General features: G+C 40.6%; 3 protein-coding genes across 4 annotated transcripts; all 3 read right to left on the reverse strand.

Annotated features, from left to right (window-relative positions):
- Positions 1 to 1,826: 1,826 nt before the first annotated feature.
- Positions 1,827 to 17,588, reverse strand: LOC308116713 (unconventional myosin-Va-like). 2 transcript variants are annotated; one of them, XM_080475040.1, is made up of 40 exons: positions 17,355 to 17,588; positions 16,983 to 17,093; positions 15,592 to 15,763; positions 15,188 to 15,332; positions 14,910 to 15,066; positions 14,677 to 14,820; positions 14,250 to 14,331; positions 14,046 to 14,153; positions 13,639 to 13,745; positions 13,262 to 13,527; positions 13,095 to 13,176; positions 12,624 to 12,764; positions 12,364 to 12,489; positions 11,768 to 11,851; positions 11,347 to 11,415; positions 10,985 to 11,082; positions 10,780 to 10,866; positions 10,512 to 10,620; positions 10,185 to 10,396; positions 9,934 to 10,090; positions 9,044 to 9,283; positions 8,636 to 8,884; positions 8,247 to 8,340; positions 8,025 to 8,167; positions 7,516 to 7,629; positions 6,998 to 7,132; positions 6,800 to 6,856; positions 6,463 to 6,690; positions 6,303 to 6,370; positions 5,962 to 6,036; positions 5,656 to 5,854; positions 5,371 to 5,464; positions 5,143 to 5,286; positions 4,906 to 5,060; positions 4,723 to 4,812; positions 4,492 to 4,642; positions 4,128 to 4,410; positions 2,660 to 2,834; positions 2,494 to 2,574; positions 1,827 to 2,408 (listed from the first exon to the last, which is right to left on the reverse strand). In XM_080475040.1, exons 1-40 carry the CDS (start codon positions 17,379 to 17,381, stop codon positions 2,256 to 2,258), a joined length of 5,412 nt encoding a protein of 1,803 aa, XP_080331166.1. In that variant the 5' UTR covers positions 17,382 to 17,588; the 3' UTR covers positions 1,827 to 2,255. The 2 variants fall into 2 exon arrangements, with proteins under 2 accessions (XP_080331166.1, XP_080331165.1); XM_080475039.1 differs by having other exon boundaries at positions 11,347 to 11,472.
- A 901-nt stretch (positions 17,589 to 18,489) lies between these two features.
- Positions 18,490 to 21,700, reverse strand: LOC308117162 (cAMP-regulated phosphoprotein 19-like). Its single transcript, XM_080475861.1, has 3 exons — positions 21,501 to 21,700; positions 20,938 to 21,060; positions 18,490 to 20,052 (listed from the first exon to the last, which is right to left on the reverse strand). The coding sequence occupies exons 1-3, from the start codon at positions 21,543 to 21,545 to the stop codon at positions 19,882 to 19,884; spliced, it is 339 nt and encodes a 112-aa protein (XP_080331987.1). The 5' UTR covers positions 21,546 to 21,700; the 3' UTR covers positions 18,490 to 19,881.
- Positions 21,701 to 23,290: 1,590 nt separating this feature from the next.
- On the reverse strand, positions 23,291 to 25,590 carry rsl24d1 (ribosomal L24 domain containing 1). Its single transcript, XM_080475623.1, has 6 exons — positions 25,430 to 25,590; positions 24,147 to 24,260; positions 23,987 to 24,059; positions 23,839 to 23,902; positions 23,639 to 23,724; positions 23,291 to 23,455 (listed from the first exon to the last, which is right to left on the reverse strand). The coding sequence occupies exons 1-6, from the start codon at positions 25,508 to 25,510 to the stop codon at positions 23,379 to 23,381; spliced, it is 495 nt and encodes a 164-aa protein (XP_080331749.1). The 5' UTR covers positions 25,511 to 25,590; the 3' UTR covers positions 23,291 to 23,378.
- Between the last annotated feature and the right edge of the window lie 469 nt (positions 25,591 to 26,059).

Genomic DNA, 26,059 nt, shown 5'->3' on the forward strand with positions numbered 1-26,059 from the left:
TCCAGGAGTCGTCAGCATACCTTCTGTAAAATATCTTCTTGTGACAGATGTTTCTTGTCCAGTCTGAAATGATTTCCAATGGAAGAGCTTTATAAAAGAGCTGCATGTAGAGGAACATCTCATGTTGCAACGTTTAAAGCGTTCTTTTTAATTGTGATGTTTATGACTTATTGTTGAAATAAAATATATACACTGAAAATCTGAAATGAATATATATATATATATACCCCTTCTAAATAATTATATATTGTATACAATATACACACACTTATCTAGACATACATATATATCCACTCATAAGCCACAATTATGAAAAAGAAAAAAAATTGTGAAACGAAATGAATAAAAATAGTTTGGGAATTCGAATGAACCGTTCCATAGTCATTGACCCTTTTTTAGATGTGCTTTTATTGTGAAAGAACCAGTAGCCACATCCAGGTGAGTTTTCCGGTATCACTCTCACCTGCTGAGGACTTTTGTCAGTCTGACTCCGCCCCCTTGTCTTGTGACAGTAAGTATGACTGAGTGGGTGTGCTCGTTTGATCAAGGATTTCCCCCACAAAAGAATCCGGATGCAGACCTCTTCTTCCTCCTCCTCTTCCTCCTCCTCTTCTTCCTCCTCCTCCTCTTCTTCCTCCTCACACATAACATGACCTCATTTCAGCCACTGCCCCGACCTGCGGGGAGCGGGGTATTTGACCGACCTTACTGGGGCAATTAAAGTCTGGGAGATCAGTGGGCCTTCACAAAGAAACTTGTGAAACACTTGAGAAACTTTAAAATGTGTATGTTAAGCGTATGCAAATCCACAGCACTGATGATTTAAAAAAAACATGTCTATTATCTTTAATATTACATATTTTGTCCCAAAACATCTAGAGATGTGTCACAAAAAATTTATTCTTCCCATAATGTGGTGCAAATAGTGAATCTCCCATATATTTTACACTTATTGAGAACTAACCTAATCTTTTCTTCTTTGTTTACAATTTTAGATTTCAAGTGCTGAATATAAAAAATACTGTATCTCAAAATGTTATATTTTATAAGATCATAGAATAAAAATTATTTAGTAATCCCAGGGGGAAATTCCTTAATGTTCCCCGAACACAAAAATGCTTCAAGCATTTATGTATAATTAAACATGTTTTTTAAAATAATTTTCTAACTTTTTAAAACACACCTATACATTTCAAATATGACAGTTTACACCTTCTCTATACTCTAACATTTGTTTTTAATCTACTGCTGAATACAATATGGGTTCAAAACAAATAGGTATGTAGATTACAGCTACAAAACCCGGAGGCAGACCGTTTGACCAGAATTACATTAAGATTTATTCCAAATTCAGTGAAAACTACATAAACATGAGGAGATTTAACAAATCTGAGGGAAGATTATTAACTACTTACATGAAAGATTTTGAGTTTGGTCATTATTCCAGCCTGTATCACTCACCTGTCTACAGCAATAACCAATGTGTCACTTTAAAAGTAAAAATAGGAATCAGGACAGATTTGTTTTACTCTCTGATGTGAGAGTTCGCCTCCTGAAGAAGTGAAGCTCTCGTATGTTAAAGCCCACAGGACCACCGTTCTGAAAAGCCAGCCTTTTATTTGACCGACAGCATTAGAAGACTTGTTAAATACATACATTCTTGAATTCTTTTCTGTCGTTTCACCTTGTCCGTCCATAAATACTAGTGAGCTGATATTAATAGTTACAGGAATGTAAAGTCACAGAAACGGAACAGTGCGTTTGAAGTTCATGCAAAGCAATTTTACATTTAAATGAGACACTACAGCAGTTCAACATTGCTCATAAATATTACTTCTTTTTTTTTTTTTTTTTTAGGATATCTCCACGGAAACAGTCCAGTTCATAGATCCAAAAACATTTGTATATCTGACACTTTAAATATGTGACATTTGCCAAAGTAAACACACATTTCCAGAGTCAATATTAAAACACAATCTTACCTGTGAATATGAGAATGACCCAGTGTGTTTACAGGTGAGTCTACAATATGACCATGTGAAAAGAGAAAGGTTCTACAAGAGTTTATTCCCGGTTTCTCTTTGGCTTAAGCACTACAAACATGTAAACAGCCTGCTATAGTGTTTTGGATTCTTGCTGCCAAAGCTGGACAGGAAAACACTTCTACAGGGAGGAATTTTGGTGTAAATCCGTCTTTGGTGTTTTTTCTCGCAGTGAACAGAAGTCAGAGGTGCAAGTTACCAGATGTTACTCCGTCAGATTCGACTGAGGAAGCCCAGATTAAGGCTGGCGGGGATCTGAATGGTCTCCAGAGCCACACAGGATGGAGTGAACTGGAGGGTGACCGAGAAGATTTTCTTGGTGTCCATCATTAAGGTGGAGGGCTCAACTCGGTCTTTCAAAAGGGTCTGAAGTGAGCAAGAGGCAGAGAGGATTATGAATCACATCACTGACGAAGAGACTGACAATAAACAAGCTTGAAATTCGACTCACTTTAATGGTTGTGATGAAACTGGTGGGCACCCGTTCCTCAAACTCCATCACCGGGGTGTACAAGGTCAACACTTTAACAATCTGCAAAGAAAACCACACGACACTCAGAAGACGAGTGAAACGCCGCGCGTGCACGTGTTGCTGCGAGCCTCTGCTGATGCTGCACCTGAGCTGTGGTGAGGGCAGTGCACATGGTGCAGATGGCTTGTGCGTCAGCTTCCGTCTTCTTCTTGATCTGCAGAAGCTGTGCGACCTGTCTGAGCGGCTCCAGAGTGTCCGCAGCTCCGCAGTCCGTCAGTTCCCGCTCCGTCAGCCATTCCTCCAACTGCCAAACGTTGAACCTGAAGCCAGACGAGCGTTGGGGGTAAAACACAAACAGCACAAATTAAACTTGTGCACGTTGTGGACAAACACAATGTGAGAAATGCTGCAGCCGTTTTCCACTTTGAAATCCCAACTTGCTGTAATACACAAGTCAGCTTAAAATGTGGAGATGAAAATTTGTGTGGTTTTTATATGATTGCACTTCAAATGGTTATATTACATTTTTCTGATGCAGTTAAACTCTCACTCAAATCACAACTTTTTTTTTTGAAATTCTTAGGTAGAATATGTATCTTCGTCACTGGAGACCATCTTTGGTCAAGTTTAGTGTCCTCAAAAACATTATGTTTGTAAACTGGAAAATTACACTCTGACACATTCAACTGAGCACTGCTCAGCCTCAATCATTTTAACATTGTATTTCAAGGATGAAATGCAGACAAAATCTCTTTTTTGTGTGTGTGTGTGTGTAACTCGATCAATAAAAACATTAGGATCTTATATTTTTTCCATAAACTTTAAAAGGTGCCATAAGCAACTTTTTTTCATTTGAAATAGATATTTTTTAATTACAAAATCAGAGCGAAAAGCAGTCATATGGTTGTTTTACCAACTGTGACATAATTCCACTGATATAAACAACAATACCACTTTCTACCACACGATGGAGTCGTGGGTCACTATAGTGTCTGACACACTTCATAAATATAAGAGATGATCACTAAAGATTTTAGAAACCACAAGAGTAAATTTTATAAAAGAAATCTCTGCACTGACAAGACATTAAAATAACTAATCAACCACATACACAAAAGTGGAATAAGACTGCCTTGCTTAAAGAACAGACATGATTGTGCAATAGAAACTATTGCATGGTAGCTGGAAGAACCGAAGTTGGTTTCTCTTGTGTTTCACGGCTCATTCAAAAAAGAAAATTGTGGTCAAATGAATGTAAATGTTAAATCTTTTTCTTTTTTTAAAGGAAACCACTTTCCAATTCCCTGCATTCGTCACAGCAGCTCAGCTTCACAGAGTGAACTGACCTGCTTGCACTCATGGGAAAAGTCTGACACATTATAAAAGAGAAACTCCCACAAAGTAAATCCAAGACTATCGAGGTGGCGAAATCCTACATGACACAAGAATAATGCAACATTCCTCTCTGGACCCTCCAATATACTGACTACCTGCATGCGGTTAGTAGAAGAGGGGAAACACCACAAATGTTAAATGTGGACTTGTTCTTTCTACATTATAATATAAAGAAAAGATGGGTTGAAAAGTTTTGCTGTGAGCTTTCGGAGTGGTACCTGATCTGCAGGCCTTTGCCCCAGGAGCACATGTCCTTCCTCAGCAGCAGGTTGTTGAGCGTGACTGCACAGACGATGTAATACTGCTGCCTGACCACCTGCTTGATGAGCTCTGGGTCCATGCCATGCTGACTCATGATGCTGTGGAAGAGGCTGAGGCGCTGCAGGAGGACCTCCACCGTAACGGCGTCCTCTTCGGACACACTGCTGCGTTTCTTCCTCAGGCCTGTGGGTATCGAACCCAACACGCCCTGCACGTTGTTGTGCTCCAGCATGCTTGCCACTAGAAATAAAAGACACAGGCTTCACATTGGTCACGAATGTGACATCAGTTATCATGCTGGGTGGAATGACGCTCGCTCACCTATGACGGGCTGCAGGATGTCCTCCAAGCATTTGATTAGCTGGCGGTAAATCTGGATTGCCAGGTCACCGAAAACCTGCTGATACTCCGAGAGCTCGAAGTTGCTCAGGCACTGCTCATTCTGCTTCGCGGTGTTGTGTTTCATGTAGACCTGCAGTCCGTTACCGAGACGTTGTGGGTTAATTATCTTGGCACATTTAACTGTGAGCATGAACATTGTTAGAAGCTCACCTCATCGCCGCTGTACTGCTTCAGACAGTGCATCAGCCGGCACATGTTGGCCAGCCAGAAAGACACCACGTCAAAGTCATTTCCTTTCCTCTACAAGAAATATTATACGGGGGGGGGAGGATAAATTCAAAAAAAGAAGCAATAACTTAGATTATTTAGATGGTTTGGATTCATATACTGCACCTTAATGACTCCCTTGATGCTGCTGATGGTTGAATTAAGCAGATCGCTGACTCTCTGATCGTTGTTGACGCTGTCTGCATATCGGAGGCACATGAAGATGATGTAGGCTGGAAGTCCCGGCGTGAAGCTGACGGCGACGCCACGAGGCTTCAGATCTGGAAAAGAATAATGAAATTTAACAGCGAGACACGACACACAGCGGAGAAACCTGCATGCACAACTTGAGTTTGGAGTTACCTGTGACCAGATTCTTCAGCAGGCGGTTTTCCTCTCCCTGTTTGTATTTCAACATGCCTTGATACTCCTTCTCCTTGCGGGTGATCTGGACTGTTCTGACCGGAGTGTCCATCATCGAGGCAGTATACCTTTGCTGAAGGCTCGCTACAGACAACAAGACAATGTCAGAAAATAAATAGTAATAATGTGAGGCTGAATCCGGCCAGGAAACATGTCCCATGTGATTACCTTCATAATCTTCTACTTTTTTCTGGTAAAATTTAAGTTGTTTTTTCAACTTCCGTATGGTTTTGTCTTGACTTTCCCCATCCTCCAGGAGTTCCTAAAAGAAACGCAAGATGTTGATGAATGGCAGAGACAAGTGGATGTTGCAAGAAGAAAAAAAAAAAAAACATCAGGCCGACATGACTAACATTTATTTTGGCAGAGCGCTGCTTTGTGAAATCAACAACACAGTGACTGATAAATGGATGAGTAAAACCTCTTCGGGGTGTGGACGGCAGGCAGACTCACCAGGTTCTCCTTGGTGAGACGCGTGATCTCGTGTTCAAGGCTCGCCTCAATCCGGGCGTCTTCCGGTAAGAGGAGGTTCTGAGCGAAAAGCTTTTGCTGCTGCTCTTTTTCATCCTTTAACTTGTTCACCTCCTCGGAGAGCTTCTTCAACTTCTCACTGTGAGTGTGTTCCTGCTCCCGCATCTGGCACTCCAGAATCCTTCACAATGGGCAGAGAGAGATTAAAATTTAATTGTTAGCGTATACGTAATCGTTTACATAAAAAAAAGGTTTTCAGCTCTCGTTAAGTTTAATTTGAGTGATTACCTGTTGGTCTCTTTCAAGCCTTCATAAGCGAGCCAGAGCTCTCCATCTTCATTCAGAGTGTGAATGTCTGTGGATCTGAGGATGACGATCAACACGGATTAATCTGGGACTACATGCAAGTCAAAGTTTGATGTTATGATGGTAAAACAGGAGGAGAGTCCTTCAAAATACACAGTATAGGAATGTTAAGTCCTGTGTCAACTTAAGAATAATTTGTCATGTTTAAGGTGTGATTAAGAGTAAAAAAGTAAAATAAAAAATGCATGAGGTGCTTTGGTGCTGTAACACTTTGAGAAGTTAATTCAATCTGAAGAATTCAGGGATAATCCCCATGATCTTACCTGTTAACATCTTGAAACGAGGGAATTTCACTGAGATCTAAACTCACGACTTCTCCGAGAGCAGAGTCCTGGCAGTCAGGAAACAAAAGAAGAAAAAACACTGAAACCTCTTGACAAATGTCAAAGCAGATTATAATCCATGCAAAATGTGGTTTCCCACCTTGTGTTTCAGAGCCTCTTGGCGGACCATGTGCGAGCGAAGGAGCAGCACCTCCTCTTTTCGCATCTCCAGCTCTTCGTTTGAGGAGCTGAGCTGGTCCAGCAGTATGCTGTAGGGCTGAGAGCCAGGCGTAGGGGGCGCTGCATCACTATTCTCACTGGTCAGAGACTTTCGCAGCTTATTCAGGTCCTGCTTCAGTTTCTTGTTCTCATTCTCAAGTTCCTGTCGCTGCATGAAAATGTTTCCAGAAATTACAGAAATCATAATTTTATCCACAAAAGGTCAACTACTTTCTAAATTCTCAATGAATATTGGAATTAATGCTGAATATTAAAACCTTCAGTGTTTCCAGGTCCAGTTCCACTCTGCCAACAGAGTTCTGCTTTTCCACCTCCTTTGGAAAAAAAACACATTGTAAACATCGAGTATGCAACTAAAACAAACAATCATTCGATAATACGACGCAGCTTCTTTCCTATTTCTGGAGAAAAAAAAAATTCATTTTTCATTTATTCAACAAAGCAGCTTTTCATACTTTTGCCTTTTCTTGCTGAGCCTCCTCTTTGTTATCCAGCTGCTCCAACAGCGACTGTTTGTCCTGCTCCAGCTCCGTCACTCTTCTCTGGAGCTTCAAAAGGATTGGCAGGTCCACGGCAGCCTTGGTCTCATCCTAAAAACAAATACCGCAGGCAGTGGCGATCAGTCCCTTCCACAAACTAACTAGAACGCTGCACTAATAGGATTAAACCTCAGACGGAGCCAGAAAACCGTTTTCCCACAGCTCTTCATTGGAACAAACAGAAATTTCTGAAAGTCACAATCTGACCTAAAGCATCTTAAATGAATGTTTTCAAACTGTGGGAGGAAACCAGACTCCAAAATCCACACCCAAACTGGGAGAACATGCAAACTTCACAAATTTGACTATAATTTCATAAACAAACATTATGTGAAGAATTTCACATCAGCTGTATACGTTTGAAACACTACTCTGTATTTTCTGTGCCGATAATGAAATCAACCCCGCAGACGGTGAGCGATTCTCTTCTGTACCTCTGGTGGAGGCGAAATGTCTTCATCTCCCGTGGAGCACAGACTCTCACTGAACTCTGATGAATTGCTGCTGTAGTTGGAGTCTGTCCTCTTGTGACTGAGCTTCCGTGAACTCTGAGAAGGACGACAAGGCAGGATTCATAATGACATTAAAACATCAGTTATACTGACGATTTAATGAAGATTAAACAATGCTTAGTGCATTAATCACACATTAAAAAAGGTACAGATTGACTATCCAATCTGGCAAGGCAGATGGAGTGCTGGATTTAGAAGACAGACCAAGCTGGATGAAGCTGCATAGCTTGCTACCTTCAGTACCTTTACGTACAGCATAACACATGACTGTGTTTTATTAACTGTGTTTTCAAGTTGTAAACTGTCTTTCTGAAGTAATCCTGCTTTATGTGATCAGATACTGAAATTCCACTTCTTTTATTACAAAAGATCAAACAAACTATTGTTACCAAACATTGACATAGTGAATAAAAACTAATCAAGTTCCTCACAACACTGAAATCCATTTCCTCCTTCAGGTCTTTGTGTCTCTCCTCCAGATGCAGATGTTCACTCAGCAGACTTTGGTAACGAGAACGCTCCTCGGCCAAGTTCTTCTCCAGCTGTTTGGTGTTCTCATTGTTGGTTTTGATGTCTGCGACAGAGTTTAGGTAATAATTCATTTTATATTCAGTCATTAGAAGTGATTCTTGAAGGTGTTCAAAGTTCAGTACCTGTCAGCTGCTGGTCCTGTTCTAGGATTTGCTGGTTCAGTTCATCTATGTTGCTCTTCAGCGTGTTATTCTTCATATTAAGCTCATCTACCACCTGTTGAGAATCCATTATCATGTGTTTTCAGTAAATATTTCCGTTAATTATACTTTTAATGATCACAAACACACTGCTAGTTATATAGCGCCAATGAAAACAAAGTTTCTGAAGTGCTTTGACCAAAAAGAAGCAACAATAATGGACATTAAAGCCCTGCTTTGGAAACAGAAAAGAATTAGGCCCTGAATATAAATCACGCTAGACTCAAGTACTTTCTCCCCAGACATTAACTGAAACATAAACTAACATTATTGCAATATAAAAGGTTCAGTTTCCCACCCGACCGGCCTACCTGCTGCGTCTGCTCCTTGTATTTATTCGTCTGCTCCTCCAGGTCGTCTTTCTCCTTGCGGGTGACTTCCAGTTCGTGCTGAAGGAAGGTGAGCTGCTCCAGCAGCGAGGGAAGTTTCTCCACTTTGGTTCTGGCCTCTTGTTCCAATTTCCGAATATTTTCAATCTCTCTGTACTGTTTGTCTCTGTCCGTAGTCAGAGTCTTCGTCACAGCACTCATCCTCTCACTGAGCTCTCTGTTTTCTCTGTGCTGCAGGGCGAAGAGTCGCACACACACATGCTCATCATGTGATATGAAAACCCCCAATGACCTAATGGTTCATGAGCATTCTTCTTATTGCCAGAATTCTAAGTAAACAAGTATGGACCACACATGTGATTCTACATTAAAGGCTCACAAGCTGCTTACCTGCTCATTGATCTTGTGCTGTAACTGCAGGATCTTGTTCTCCATGCCGACATTGAGTTTCTTGAAGTGCTCCACCGAGCGCGCGTCCACCTTCAGCTTCTTCAGCTCCACCCTGGCCCTCATGCGACGCACACAGCTCTGCAGCAAGACGACGGCAGCCAGCACACGTCTGCAACGCCGCCTGGCCAGCCAACCTCTCACCCACTTCTGAATGACCACCGTCCTTTTCTCAAACATCATCTGTTAACACAAAAGCATTTATTAAGATTTTATTTTGGAAGTAGAATATCAGCTAAAAAGATGTGCAAGTCATTGTGTGGAAAGGTTTAGCATTTGTATATACAAACACAAACTCTGACACTCTCCGTTATCTGAATGCAAGTTTCATTAATAGTGTTTGTGAGGTTGGAACGTTGGAAAGATGAAGACATTTCAGCTCTGAGACTTTCGGGGAAAAGAGGAGCAGCATCACATGATGAGCAGGTCAGCTTGTGTTTGTATCATGAATTCTGACAGTGAGGCTTCGTCAATTAAAAATAAAGTTCAAACTATTGTCCCTTATAGACTTTGAGCATTAAAAATTCTTAAAAAAAAAAAAAGTATTTATTGTTGGAGGTGTTAGATTGATTATACATCGATATATGTGTGTTCATGTTCTAAAATCATTAGAAATGTAATTAGACTAATATAAAAATGAAATTGATCGTATTATATTGATACTATGACCCAATCTATTTTAAATTCCAAGATGTACAACTTTAAAAGCATGTGGTTATGATCAGTTAGGTTGCATGTGAGAGTTAATACTACTATAATGCCATGATGTGGATCTTGACATGGAAATAGGACATGTTTGATTCTCAAAGTAGTTTTTTAAATAAAAAAATGACCTTATAGTATTTCTCTCTGGCCACATAGGTCCTCCAGAGGGACTGAATAGCGATGGCGGCAGAGCGCTGCTGCTGGTATCGTCTCCTTTGTGCCCACATTCGCACGTTACGCTGAATAATGACAGCTGCACTGGTTTGCCGCAGAAACTTGACGTAACTGTCAAAAGGAACACATTTGAGGAACATAGTTGAGACACGTGAATCGATTAAAAGCTGCTTTTGCGTTGCTGTTGCTCAGTGTCTCGACTCACCAGCGTGCCTGGTGACCTCGGACGTGTTTCTGAATGATGATGGCAGACTCTCGCATCCTCAGATATTTTTTGCGAGCCAAAAAACAGCGGATGGTTTTCTGGATGCGGACGCAAGCCATACGCAGCTTGTCAGAACGCAGCTTCTCCAAATAGGCCACTTGGCCGGCCCTGAAGAAGATTTTGTTCTTGCCAAACTGGTACTTCTCCTCGTCCTTGGAATAAAGCGCAAGGCACAAAAACATAGGTATTGAGGTTTTCTTGGTTGTGAAAGTTATGTCGATTTAATCATTGTCATTATTGGAGTGCTTTTATGCAAATTAAACAAACCTGGATGAGCTTTTCCAGAAGGTTTTTGCACGTTTGTTTTCTATCAGGAAGAGCATCTTTCTGCTTCATGAGGACCCGGTAACGATTAAAGAATTCCTGATAGGTCCACCTGAAAAACAAATATCATCACATTATTCTACAGCATTGTACAAAAGTTAAAAAGATAAATATTTACATTTTCACTCTTTTCACTTTTGCACAGTACCATACATGAGTCAAGTTGTATGTAGGTTTATGTATAAACTGAATCATGCTGCTGAGGCGTCACCTAGATGGGAATCCTGCTGCTGAGATCCGGATTGTCTCGAGGATACCACAGGCTCGAAGCTGCTGCACTGCTCTCACAGGATCTAGCCTTCACAGAAAAAAAAAATAAAAATAAAACAATCTCAAACATCTTTTCATGTCTATTTGTTGTTTTTTTTCCAGTGGCTGAATGACATCAGCATGAAAGTGTAAGAAATCCTGCTCACGTGAATGGAGCTTTGTGATCATTGGGTTTGATGCAGCGTACATAGTGAGGGGTCGTAGCGTTCAGTGTTCCCATCAGCAAATGTAGAGACTGTCGAAACTAAACAAAGACATAATGATTAATCGCGGTTAATGGAAAAATGTAACTAAATGAACTAGCGGAGTTAAATTATAATATTAACCGTCTATTTTGACTGTTGTTAGGTGTATATAGATCAAAAAGTAACAAAAACACTTACCAGCTGGAATAAAATCATAAATGCATTTACAAATTGTCACATTAATGATTCATCTTCAGGGTTTTTGAGGGAGTAGAATATGCAACTCTTCCACAAAGAGCGAAAGCTCCTTGTAATGTCCTCACCTGCAGTCCAACAGTCTTCCTGTTATCCTTCTGAGTGGGCCCCACTCTTCCACTGGTGCCAGTTTTTTTCTTTGGGGAAGTGGATGTTTTGTCATCGTCCTCAAACAGCTTGAGCAGCAAATTAAACTGAAAATAGATTTTTTTTTTTTTTTTTTGCGCAACAAAACACAAAGTGAAAACTGAACAGCAGGTGGCAGTGTTTTCAATCCAACGTTCATAGGTGGTGTACTTCCTCCAATAGTTATGGCTGAACAATTCCAGGGATTGTCGCCCATGAACTTCCAGCACAACACTATGGTTAATAGGTGCTTGCTTCGGGCTTTTCTGGCAGCGGAAAAGCTCCTGACATGCGAGTCTTTTTCCGAGTAAGACTCATATGTCAGGTGAGACGAGACCAACAGAAGAATGCACATTAGTTTACCTTGCTCTTTTTCAGCACGTTTATCTGCTCCTCATTGACTGTGTCCTTGTTTTTCTCCAGGAAGCCCACACACTGGTACTCCACCTAGATATATAAAAAAAAAGAAAAGACCAGATCAGACAGGGCTCTTTGGATAAAAGAGTAAAGACTATAATAACCCAGAGGATGAAGTAGGATGCCGGCAGTGGTTTAACATTTCTAAATAATCATCACACATTGCTGCTATTGGCATGGATAGCATAGCTTAACATTCATATCAGTGTCACAGTTTTCACGCTTAGTTAGTATAGATCAGTCAGTTATTCGTCTATTTGTTTAGTTCAGGCTCAGGGGAGCTGGCACCCATTCCAGCACACACAGGATACACAGGGTGAGTTTTTTCCTCGGAGTAGTCACACAAACTGAGCAAAAGTCGTGGACATACACACTCGTGTGCAACAACTGAAAACACAGTGATCCAGACTGAACCATTGTTTGTATCAGAGGGGGGAAAGAAAAGAAAAAAAAGCCTTTAACACTCTGTTAACAAATTCCTTCAACACCCATGAATGACTTTTTATTGAGCTGTGCTAACCACTGGGGCCTTGGTGTCTCACCTTGTCAGCAAAGTGGTGGATGATGAAAGCTGCATTGGATAATCTGGGTTTATCGAAGTGAGCGTTCTGCTTCAAGAGGGTGTTGTACAGTTTCTGTGCCCATGTGTCGTCAGAGCCTTTGGGCATCTGTGGAAAGAGGAAATGCTGACACATCACTTAGTCATGGCATTACTCACAACCTCCAAACATGGTGTGGTGGAGGCTCCAGAACGTAACAAAAAAACTCTTTCAGAAAGTAGAAAATAGAAACAACACTAAACCTTGCACTCCTCATCCAGGAGGTCCAGGACGCCGAGCTTGGCCTCGATGAGGTTGATGCACGGCTGGTTGTCGTAGAAGTCAATGAGCGTCCAGGGGATCTCTTCTTTCATGTACTCCTCTTGCTCCAGTTTAAAGACATGCTGGCGGGAGAAGTAGCGGTATTCAGTTGTCCCATGTACTCCCACCAGCAAAATGTAGGACTACCATCATTATTTAAAAGTCTCCATTTGTGAGTTTCCATTACAGCTTACTTGACGGTATGTTTTGTTTTAAAGAATATTATAATAATACAAAGAAATTCACTGTATACCTCTTTTAGAAAGATTCATTCAAAAAAACATTAGGATTGCTTGGAAAAGAAACCTCATCCAGACACGTCTCTCAGTCTTAAGTCACACTGCTTACCAGCATTGTGTGATGACAAAACTGAAAACAAATATGTTGAACAGAGAAAGAAACTAAACAAATACCATGTTGAACTGCTGCTGGAGCTTCTCGTTGGCATAATTGATGCAGAACTGTTCAAAGCTGTTGATCTCAAACGTTTCAAACCTGAAGAAACAATCAAACATTTAAGTTCAAACGATCCCACTCAGTGGCAAATAAACAGGAGGAGCAAAAAGTGACCATAACACACCCATAAATGTCGAGCACACCGATGAAGGAGCGCTGCTTCACTGTGGATTTTAAGGCCACGTTGACGCTGTCCACAATCCAGCTGAAGAGTCTGGCGTAAACGTGTTTGGCGAGGGCATCTCGACCGTTGAGCGCATTCATTTTGGACATGGGCTTGACGTAGGTCTCGGTGGTTGTCTTGAGTTTTTTGTGACATAACCAGTGAGCCATGTCTTCACGAGACACCCCCATCAGCTCAGAGAAAACCAGCAAGTGAACATTATCTGGCTGGAAACACATCAACATTAATGGCGATGACACAGACCAAGTCCTGCTCGCACCTCAGACATAAAACGAGGTCAACAAGGTAAAACATTTCGGATGTAGATCAGTGTTTACCACGATGCTGCATCTGTCTGCCGTCTGTTCTTTCACCTCCACGTTGCTGAGGTGGAGAATCGCTGAAAGAATCTGGTAAATCTCCATTTGGTCACCGTCACCAACTCCTACAGCGAAGTGAAGCAAACATGGAAATTATTTTTGATAAACTAATTAACTTAACAATGATTCAAGATGTGCAGGTGCGTCGCAAAAACTTCACAAATTTCAAATTGTGCATTAATTGTTAAAGAGAATTTCTCCTTCAGCTCAGAAGTCGTGAGGATCGAAAATACATAATCTCAAAATATAATCAAATTTATATTTTATGAGATCAGATTTAGTTTTTTCATACACGTTTATAACTTTAACTTTTGTCATACTATTCTTTGAAGATGCACCAATGGTGAAATGCACTGGACTCTCACCCAATAAAGAAAAAGCCTTCCTGGTGTTACACATCTCTTTGGCATCATCTACTCCATCGATGACTGGGCTCTGGCCCTGGTTAGTGTAGTGAAAGTCTTCTGCACAGCCTTCAAACAGTCGTCATTTCATTTCTACATTAATCTTAGACATCTGTTTGCACTTATATGACACTTATTTTGCTGCAATCGTTGAGGAGTACATACCTAACTTGAAGGTTTTAAACTCTGGTAAGTGTGAAGAGGCACACAGCTGGTAGAATATATGATAGTTCCTTTCACTTTGAGCCTAAAAGAAGTGTGGAAAACATGTAAGATGGTAAGAGCAATTTCAGAAAAGCACTTTCATTCTAAACTCACATTCACTGACAGCATTGATCTGTACATTAAAATATCTTATAGATGCTTCAGAAAGGTGTCAGGAGTCCAAGGCCAGACAAGCTTGAGTGTTTAGGTTGTTTGCGTCTCCGCTGCTAAGAGGCACATGTTAAACATGACAAGAACATGAGAGTGTTTCAAATCAATCTAGCGTGAAGAAAAATGCAGAATATAGAAGGATCAGAAGGGCCACACTCAGACACTGAAGGCAGTCACCTAAAGGCACGCGTGTAAAATCAATCAAGATGAAATTTACCTGAAACACAACTCTAGACTTTTCCAGTAAGTAGGTTCTCATGTTCGCCCCAATTATGCAGTGCTTCTTGTCAAATCCAATCTCAATGTATTTCCCAAAGCGACTGCTGTTGTCGTTTCTTGTCGTCTTGGCATTTCCAAGAGCCTAAACAAAATACACAAACAGGCATGTACCTCAGTGACATCGATTAATAATGTGACTCTGTCTCACGTCTCTGCCGTGTGGAATACTACCTCCATTATGGGATTGGAAGCAAGGACTCGCTCCTCGACGTTGGCCTCCCCCGAGGAGCAGCTGACCGTGGCAAAGTAACGCATTGCGTACTTAGCAGAGACCGTCTTTCCGGCACCAGACTCCCCGCTCACTATGATGGACTGATTCCTCTCATCCCTGCATGAGCATGAGACGGCATACTGACCAAGCGTCCAGAAGAAAAGCGACTCCAACAAAAGGAACGATTACTAAACCCGCTGTAAAAATTCAGAAGGAATGTATTTTAGAGTTTTAAAACCTGGCCATCTGCTTGTATGCCTCCTCTGCAACAGCGAAGATATGGGGGTCCATATCCCCCATGTTTTGGCCACTGTAGGCATTAATGATGTCAGCTTCATAGATGGGCAGGCTCTCATAAGGATTGATGGCAACCAGAACGATTCCTGGAGTCCACAAGGAGATTAAAAAGTCACATAAAACATCATAAAAAACCTCCGTTATCCGAATAACTTAATCAACACTGAATATTCAATGTAGCAATCATCAGTCCATTATTCTGAATGCATGTTCTATATTTATCGTTGTCTTCCTTTAAAAGCAGCCTGCTGTACAATAAACTGCATAATGAACGATGATAGCGTGTACAGCGAAGCTCCAAAGTCTACGGTGACAGCGATAGTGTGAGTCAAAGGAGAGCTTTACCACAGTACGTGTAAATCAGCTTGGAGTCGATAAAGCGCACTTTAAGGTTGTGCAGCACTGCTGGCTCATGGAGGTAGCTGAGAGCGGTGAGGTCATTTTCCCCCACCAGGATATTGGGGTTTCTTAATGGCAGCAGGTCGTTGGTTTTAGGGTCTATTTTGTGCTCCACTTTCTGGAAAGAGTCAAAGAGGATGATCATTTCATTTCTACATTCACAGGGACAGCACCCAGGTCACTCAAAAGGAGCCAGGATTTGGACAAACAGAACGGATAACAGACGAGCCACATACAAAAAAATTATAGCTTAGCTCGCCAGCACATTCCCATCAGACATATATAAATGAACAAACTTAAAAAAGAACGCAAAAGGCTCAAATGAAAGCAAAACTTTTAAGAGTTTAACAGAAGAAAAGCTGAACAAGCAAAGCTTCTAAATTCCTTTGAATCCATTAGCGTCAGAGTGTGTTCTCCTTTTTTGCCTATTAGGATATAATTTTGAAACACTGGAGAAAAACTGAAGAGAATACTTTACGGATCTGGAAAAAAAATGCCTGAGCTATTATTGACCCATAGAAAAGTCTGAGGACTCTGGTAGAGGTACTGAGGTACTGTGAGGCATGTGTTCATGTGTACACGGGAATACTGCGGAATTAGAAAGTAACACGTTGGAATTAAAGACTTGTGCTTTTGTGTATAAATGTGTGGTGAGGGCGATGTTTTATAATTGCTTGACACTATTCTGGGATAACACAAGGGATACGTCAACTCTGTTTAAAGGCGTCTTTACTTCTGTTGTCAAAAGATTGCAAGTAAAAACCTTGTGGCAAACGTGATGGAATAATTGTGAAATACAGAGACCTGGAAAAAAAGATTTTTTTAAAAAGAAAAGAAGAAAATATCAGTTGTTTCTCCGTTTGAAGCCAACAACCAGCCCCTGGGCTCAGTCTGTTCATGTTCACTGGTGATAATTTACTGACCTTATTTCCATACCTGCCGTGCATGCCCTAACTCAACATCACAGCTGCAGGAGGACTGAAGGAAAACTTCTCAGGCACCTTTCGGAGAAGATACGTCAGCCTTTCCAAACCACACACAAGCTGCTCGCCTTGCCAGAGAATTCGTGTGCAAACAACACAGCTGCCTTGAATAATCCTTCACACAAGCCCATTGGGGGGAATTTACGGAGCTCTGTTGTCTGTGCAGAGAGGTGTGTGTGTGTGTGTGTGTGTGTGTGTGTGTGTGTGTGTGTGTGTGTGTGTGTGTGTGTGTGTGTGTGTGTGTGTGTGTGTGTGTGTGTGTGTGTGTGTGTGTGTGTGACAGACATTCCCAGCTCTGTGTGACTGTGTCAGAGAGACAGAGGGGGGGTGTGATGAGGACTTTGAGGGTCTCACCGTTCCGTCCTCCAGCTGCAGACACAACGTCAGGTCGCCAGGACTGTAATCTTTGAGCAGCTCTGCTGGCTTCCACACTTCTTCTGCATGTGGCAGCCATACACGGGCATGCTGATGGACATGAGAGAGACAGGGTCAGATCCGTTCAACCAGCACCGTTAAAACAGAACCACTGCACCCTGGAAAAGTACAGAGGAGTGACATGTACTCTGGACACCATGAAGTCCGTTTTTTTTTTTTAATAAGCAGGTAAACATTTGAAACTGGTAGACATAAGACACTCGGTAATGTTCATCACTAGTTTGAATATCTAACTTTAGCTTACCACCGCTGTAAAACCAAGACAACTCAGTTTTTTTGAAGTTGTACTACCTTGGAGTAAAGTTCCGAGGTTGCCATGTCTTCCAGCTTCTTCTCTGAGCGTCTTCAGAGAGCCGCTCCGCCCGCAGACGCCAACATTTATTCGTTTTTCTGAGAAAACAAAAAGTTTTCAGGGCTCCTCAGCTGAGCTCCGTGCGCTTTCAGGTCCGATTCAAACTGTTGCCAGGCGGCTGGCGGCTGCGCCTGCCCGGACACGCTGCGTGCGCTCTGCGCTCTGCGCTCTGCGCCCCGTCGTGCGCCTCGCGTGCCTCCCAGCGGCCAACGCGCTCGTGGCACCAAAGGCTGCGTTCCAATCCGCAGAGGACACAAACACCCCGCTCCCTATTCCCTATACTCCTCACTCCCTACTCCAGGGGTCTGCAACCTTTAACACCAAAAGAGCCATTTTTACCACATCCCACCAAATCACTTTTAACTGGAGCCGCAAAACACATTTGACCTTTTAAAAGGAGGTTGACACCGCTTCTAATGTTCCAATCTATAAATAGAAACTATATCTTATGTTGCATTTATGGAGTTTAGATTATAGTTGAGGATGGGAAACTTTTCATTACATTTTTCACTGTTTTGGACCTGATTTTAGAGTTTTCAGTCTTCTTTTTCAGCATTATTATTATTATTATTATTTGTCTTTGTAGATGGTTAAATCTGGGCTCTTTTGTGAGTTCTGTGTGTTTACCTCCCATTTTTAAGCCTTTTCTCTGTTAGAAATCCTTCTTATTTTAGTTTTAGTTTTTTTAAAGCTGTTTTAGCAGCTTTTTTCCCCAATTTCTTGTAGTTTTAGCTTTTTACACCCACTTCTTTGTCCCTTTTTAGCCAAGACAAATGACTTTGTGCATAAAGCAAAAAAAGACAAAATATTTAAGGTATTTTTGATATATATATAAATTCAGTGAGCCACTATTGAAAGGCCAAGAGCTTGCAGACCCCTGTCCTCGTCTCTTCTCATCACCCTCTGTCCTATGTACGCTCCATCTCAGCCTCACCTTTTCTGCATCACGTCATGATGGGTGTGACTCAGTCTTTCATTTTCATTTAGTCTCTCCCAATCTAACCACGTGCCAATCTGCACATTTCTATCCCTGCATTCATTCAAGATTTCTGCTTTAAAACAATGCTATAATGAAGTGTATCACAAATGGCTTTTATTACAAAAGAAATTACACAAATATTGATAGACATTTTGTTAAAATTTCAATTATGCAGAAAACTACTTCCACAGGCTTGATTCATTGATGTTCGCCACAAATCAAAAGTAAGAGCGCAAAACAAACTGCAGTCAGGTTGAACCAGTGAACAAGTGTTGCTATTTGAAGTGACAGTAGTATAACATTTGAATAGTACATAACTGAAGGCCAGTTAAGATTGAGCCTCACTCAGAGTACTCTTTGCACACTGATATTTGATGGTAGACTGGCTCTGAAATGCAGGAAATAGTATTTGACGATGATTCAGATGCAGCAAATAGATAATCCATGCAAACCTGAGCTTGAAGGCCTTTCTGTGTTGGGTTTGCATGTTCTCCCTATGCATGTGCAGCAGGGGGTTCAAGGTAGCTTTACATCAAACGTGAACATTGAAGACACAATGACACAAGTGGAAGATATTATGCAAAACTATTTTATTTACATAACAAATGGCACAGTGTGAGTGCACAGTGAATGCACACGCACACTCCAGACATGTCAAAGGAACTTCTTTCCATAAAATCCTAAGTGATTCCAGTCAGACAGTGAAAGACATTTCAGGCAAGATTCACAACAATGATTCTCACTGAGGGAGCAAATATTGCTCAAGAGGAACGGCGGTTCATTACTTTTAAGGCCATTTTAAAGGTCAGGATGAAACGAGGACCAGCAGCAGGTCATCGCATACCAATGTTACTAATATGAGTAAAACGCAACTGGCTGCTACAAAGCGTGTGCGGTCTCAGTTTTCAGTACTTTTGACGGGTCAGAATCAAATAGTGTCACACAGAGAGGAAAAGACACAAACGGTTAAAGATTAGAAGAAAAGAGCATTTCACTTTTTAAACAGACATGCCTCCTTCGCACATGCACTGATGCAGACTGGTGCTATGCGCCGTCTAGTTCTTCATCAGAAACACAGATGAACAAGATTCCTTCAGATCCTTAAAAACTGCAATTCTGCAGCTGTTAGACAAACCGTATGGAGGCATATATCCTTAAAAGTGAAGATTTTCTGTTAAAAAAAAGATTACATTATAATCTGCTGATATTTTTCAGGTGTGACATCGTGCGCAGAAATCCATGGGGGTTCAAGTCTTTTTTTTTTTTTTTAAGATCTTGAGGAACATTTTCAGCTACTACTATGCTGGAATTATCACAACGACACTTCAGTGTCTAAAGGTTTCCAATTGTTCTCAAGTATTTGGCTTGGTACATACTTTGTTCGTGGAGAATATACATACAAAAGGAAACCAAGAAGACAAAACGTAAACAGCAGGTAGATATAAAGTGGGTGTTGGAATGGGAGCAAAACAGTAAACGCAAAAGCATCAACCGGCGAGTTTGCTGGCCACGATGGAAGTCTTTCTTTGAGGCAGGTCCTGAGGCGTTGGGATGTGATCCCCTGTGATCTCAGTCTTCTCCGTCGGGGCCGACGGCAGCTGTTTATTCTTCATCTTGGCCTTGGCCATGTTGTAGTCACCAGAGTCAAAATACTTTTGCTGGATGGAGAAGAAGCCACAGAGTAGCAGTGAGGTTTGTGGAGCATGACAACGTGTACGGGGATTCTCAGTTATTCCGCCGATGTTAAATGTAATTTAATCACTTGACTTGCTTGAAGTTCTGGTGAAACACTTATTGATTTGCTTTATTTCACTGACAAACACTAAACACTAATACAGACAAATGAATCATACAGTTTAACAAATTTTGCAAAGAAAAAGCAGCAATTTAAACAATTTACAAAAGAGAAGGGAAAAAGAATTGGAAAATACTGAATATCCATCTAAACCAAATAATTGGATCTTGTGAAACTGTAACCAACTATTTGTATAGAAACCAACACATGTACATGACATGACAGACTGTATTGCTTTGTGAATAATATAAACTTTGACTTAGCTTCAAAACATTGTATAGAACTTTTTTTTTATTTTCTATATGTATAGTATTGTTTATCTAATTTCATTGACAATACAAACATTATTTTTGAAAATTAAATTTACTTTAGAAAAAGTGTCAAGATGTTTTTAGTTGAGCAATCCCCAGGAGGGAAAACAATCTGATTCTATAATCGGCCCTCTGGTGTTGTTAACAAGTCAGTAATGACGCTTCTGATAGATACATGTGATTTGTTATGACAGGATGGAGAAAAGGCCGGGGACAGGTGAACCAAGAAAGATCTGATCAGATCATTATTTATTTGCACTACTTCAGATCTTTTAATAAAAACCCTTTAATGTGATTTTATATATTTTACCATGTGTGATATTAACGGGCCGCATGGTGGCGCAGTAGTGAAAGCGAATGCAAAGTCCCCACCACTATCTTTCAACTTTATATAAATGTCAGTGTTGAAATGTGCCGCTTGTCGATCAGATACTGACCCCCTTCTGAAGTCTTTTCCTGAGGAAGTCTGAGCCCACGGGCTTGGGTCCCAGGTTGGGATACCTGGCCTTCAGCTTGGCCTCTTCTGCTTTTTCTGGGCTGATCACTTTGTCCTCCATTTCCTGTTGGGAGAGTACAGAGTGCATGGGTGGGAAGGTTCCAATCTGATACTTTCCCACGAGCAAAACGTTTCCCTGGAGGAGCACACGTCTTCCTCTTTAATAAACAACAGTAAATAAGCTGCCAACATGATTTTGTGGAGAATTTCTCCTCCACCCATGAGGCAAACGGATGTTTGCATTAGCGTCAATCTTTCCCTTTAACTCTGTGCTCCGAAATTGATTAGCGGACCTCGTGGTTTAGGTCAGCCCTTGCTGTGTCCTCGGACACACTGCTTAACTTTACCAGGAAAGGCTGATTGGAAGTTCGATAATTACTCTCAGCGGATGAATCAGGATTAGCTCCATGCTAACTAGCAGGGTGCTAGCCGCCTGCTAACGCGCGAGCAGCGGAATCTAACCGCCGGTCGCGTTGCTCCGCACGTTCTCCGGTCACCTCCTACCTGCTGCTCGTCCAGTGGCCTCGTGTCTTCCACTTCCTCGGACATGGTTGGTGAAATCTGGCCTCAGCTCGGAGATATTCGTGTGAAAGTAGCAGCACAGCTCGCCTCTTGTGGAGGATGAAAGACAAGCGGTAGCAGGCCGAAGAGTCGATGGTAGAGCGCGAGATGGGCGCGAGGCTCAGACCAAAGCAATCAACACTGCGACAGGTGGCTCCAAAAACCACCTTATTCAAGAAGGAACAGAAAAACACCTTCAAATTAAAGTTGGACAAATCAAAGTAGTCTCTCATTAATTAAATAATTGATATAAGATTAAACTAGAGTGAGATGAGCAAAAGAAGAAATTAAAATTTTAAAGAATTTTGAATAATTTTAGTTCAGGCCCATTCAATCCAGAGCCGGATTATTAAAGTGAGCAAAACCTTTGGATACAAATAATAGACGATTTAAAAATGTTCTTTGTTTTAGTGCAGAAAAGTATAATTCCTTCATGAAAAAGTCTACATAGAATTCAACCTGAGTTTGTTTTATTTTATTTTGTGAATGAAAAGAGCCCCATGGTGGAGTAGTGGTTAGTTCTCACTTCACAGTGACAATGTCGCTGTCAGTGAGTTTCCTCCCAGTGTAAAAACATGCATGAGGTTAATTAGTGGTGTGAGTGTGAGTAGTTTCCTGTCTTTGTGTGTTTGCCTGGGACCGGTCCTGGGATTGGCTCCAGTGCCCTGCGACCCTGAACAGGATTCATTGGTAGGAGATGGGTGGAGGTAAAATAAGAGTAAAATGTCAGCATGACGCCATCATTAACAATACTTCCTCATGCTGATGATACTTCACAATCACTGTATCACTGATCTCATTGTAGTGTTTTGTCCACTACTCTTATAAAACACCGAGTTTCCAGCATATAAATTAAAAACATCAGCCACTTTAAAAAGCTATCCTGCTGGCTGAATTACACTGGACGCACGCGAGCTCCACCTGGTGGCATATGGAGGAATGTCACACATATTGAAAGTGATAAATTCGATCTAAACACTTTTAATAAAACTATGTAAAGCACAAATACAATACCTAAATATTTATTCTTTGCAGTATTTGTATCTGAAAATCAGTTTGAATGTTCATTCTTAATGTTTTTGAGAGATTCTGCCCATTCTTTTGTTTTCTATATGGAAAACATGTCACTTGGCTTTAAAATTAATCACAAATGTTTGATGTTTTGCTACATTGATTGAAAATAAAATGTAAGCTTGGATATGAATGGAGCATTTATTCTTATAATTTTCACTCATTTTCATCAACACTTCAATAATCAGTCTCCAATACGTTTATGACACTTTTTTCCGGCTGTTAAAACAGCAATAAGGAAAACTAGTTAAAAGTTCCAACTTTTATACGATACAGGATTCTTGAATGAGCGATATGAAAATGGACATGAGCCTATTTATTTGAAGCATAAAAAAATCAATATTGTGCTGTTATACATTTTAACTTCTAAAACATAATCAAGGTGTTAATAAAAAGAACCAACAAATGTGTTTTCTTTTTAAAATGCAGCTTTAGTTGTATTCGTCTTTAATAAATGGCATTAATGTCACATAAGATTGATAAGACTAAACAGATCCCAAATATTTATTTTAACATTTAATACATCAAGTAATGCAACTGTTGAGTGTATTTACAGCCGAACCATCACTAAATAAAAAAAGGAGTAAGCAGTAAACTGCAGCTGTTTAAGTCGATGCTTTCAGTCTTCTAATGGCAAATTAAAACTCTTTATATGCATCAGCTGATATTTGGAAACTTTAATTCCAAACAGAAGTACAATATAAATGAAGGTTTTCATCACACAAAAAGAACGACTGCTCTGGTATGAGATTAAATCTCTTCTTCGCCCATTTCCACATCTTCTTGTAACTTCTGCACCATTTTGTCCTCCATCTTTTTGGCCTTTCCTGGAAAAACAAAGTGTGTTGAAATCACATTCTTTTTCAGTTTCCAATTTATCTTTCACAAATGTGTACCATAAATAAAATGATGAAATACAAACTTTATTGACTTGTCCTCCATGAGAGAGAGAGACAGATGATAAAGCACTGGTGTGTAAGTTGACAATGTGCTGATGTTTATATCTTTACCTGCGTGTGGCGCTTTGATAAGGTGAATATTCTTCTTGACTTCGTTGATGGCCTGCTCTTTCTCCAACTCCTTGCCCTTCTTTAACCTACACAGTGGAGAACAAAAACAGATGTAAAGACTCTTCAAATCATCATTTCCTTCTATTTTATAGAGGCCAAAAATGGGATGAATGAACGACCATATAAAACAAACTGCTCACCTGTTCATGATAAATCTTGCCTGTCGTTTCTGTTTGATTTCCTCCACCCGCTTCATCGCTTCCACTGTTGAGACATGAACAAGTCAGTGAACAAATGAGCTGAAATTTCTCCAAAGAAATGCTTCAAAGAATAAAACGTGTATGTTACCTGTCTTTTCCCACATCTGTCTGTTGTACTTGACGGGAATATTCCGGCGTTTTTCAAACTCCAAGGCGTTATCCTGAAAGACAGAAAGCTTGTTTAATAAGGCTGAGTAAAAAAAAAAAATCAATAAATAATGCAACACACAAAAAGACAACCAGCTCACCACTGTCAACTCTTTTCCTGAAGACTTTCTGAAGGCTTTGGTCCATCTGGTTTTTCTTGGGTTTCGCTTCTTCTTGAAGTTCTTGTGGCATTTTGATCGGCAGAATCTGAAGGACTGCGTTCATTAAGAAAGGAAGGAGAAGAAAATTAGAGCTTTACCTCAACACAACACTATAAGTCAGTGTTGGGAGGAAATTCAACAACATTTGCATATTTTTCAGATTAAAGTCTATCCACCAGAGGAAACAAAGAGCGTTTATAAGTATTTTAACAAATTCAAATTTGACATTACATTCCTATACGTCTTTAAAGACATGATACAGCACGACCAAATCTGTGATGATCTCATCAATTCAAATACAAGATATTGTGATTCACTGAAATACATGCAGTAAATTCAATCTCACATTATGTCCAAACATTCTTACAGAAGGATCTTTACTTTATGAATGAATGTGTCACACAAAGCTCACAGTGCAAGTCAACGACTATAAATGCCACAAATAGGAAAGGATGTAATCTAAGAAATGCTCACGCTAATGATTCATTACTGCCTTTTCTTAAAAACACACAGGAGTGAAAAAATGCACGTATTCTATGTACCAATATGACAACACAGTCAGATCTCAAAATACAAACATGTTCATTTCCAACTACTCTTCAAAAATTGACAATTGAAATCCTTTACAAATCGAGACAAGGTCATGGATGATATGGTCAGCAACAACAGAACTTCACAGAGCTCCTCTGAGCATCAGAGCAACAAAAGAAAAGTTCCGTGGCAACACATTGCATTCTGTAAAAGCTAATAACCCACTCATTGCACGAACCATTTTGGAAGAGAGGCTGTAATTTGATGCAAAATATAAAAACAAGCTACATTCGTGATCATCAGCATAAAATCCACGTTGGAAAGAAACTGTGATAATAGTTATTACTTTGTATTCAACTGCTGTTCCTGTTACTACCACCAGAGGGCGCCAATACACCACCAGGACACAACGAGGCCCGATGGATAAAAATCCTCACTTTCACCACCTAACTCTAATAAAGAATATCAAATATGAGCTACATGCTTAACCTATACGAAGGACAAAGAGAACATTGTCTGCTCAGATCACCCTTTTGTTTAAATTTTACTATTTTCTGTACGACAGTCTACATCCCACGTGAGTGAATCCAGCACGTTATGTTAGCATAAGCATTAGCCGGACTGCTAACGAGTCAAACACGAGATCTGTTCGGATATTACAAAGTTTTTCAGGCACAATAACGACACCGTACCTTACAGTCGTTCCGTACAAACATCACCCCGTGTCCGGGGTAAACGGGTCCGGAGCAAAAATAGCATTTTTCAATGCGCATTTTTACAGCGGAAACGCTGCGTGTCGCAGCGGACAACAACAAGACCGAGCCGAGTCTTCTTCTGCTGATTAATACTCGAGAGCTCCAGATGCTGTGGGAGTCTGCTGCCCCCTGCTGGAATATCCGGTACCACCAACTCTACATGAAGCACTTTATGTTCAACCCTATGGAGGAGAAAGAAAACAAACAAATGTACAGTGGAACTTTATCATTGTACAGAAGAATTATGTGGGGTTTTTCTAGAAGGGGTTCAGGTATTTTCCTAATAGCTGTAACTCGATATTACAGCTATTTTCCTAATAGCTGTAATATCGAGTTACATAACTCGACTGAGCCTCACATTTTTCCCTTAGGATTGTATATAGAGGTTAAAGTTAGAAAATAACGTACAACCAGCACAGTATAACCACTATTTATGCATTGTAAATTGAACAATCCATAGTGGAATATTCATATCCAGGAATACACAAACCATACAAAAAGTTCTTTTTTTATAATAGTTTCTTTTCTTCACCTATGGGTTTTGTTTTAACACTTTATCTGAGAGAA

Source organism: Lipophrys pholis, assembly GCF_963383615.2.
Source record: "Lipophrys pholis genome assembly, chromosome: 11".
NCBI classification, from domain to species: Eukaryota; Metazoa; Chordata; class Actinopteri; order Blenniiformes; family Blenniidae; genus Lipophrys; species Lipophrys pholis.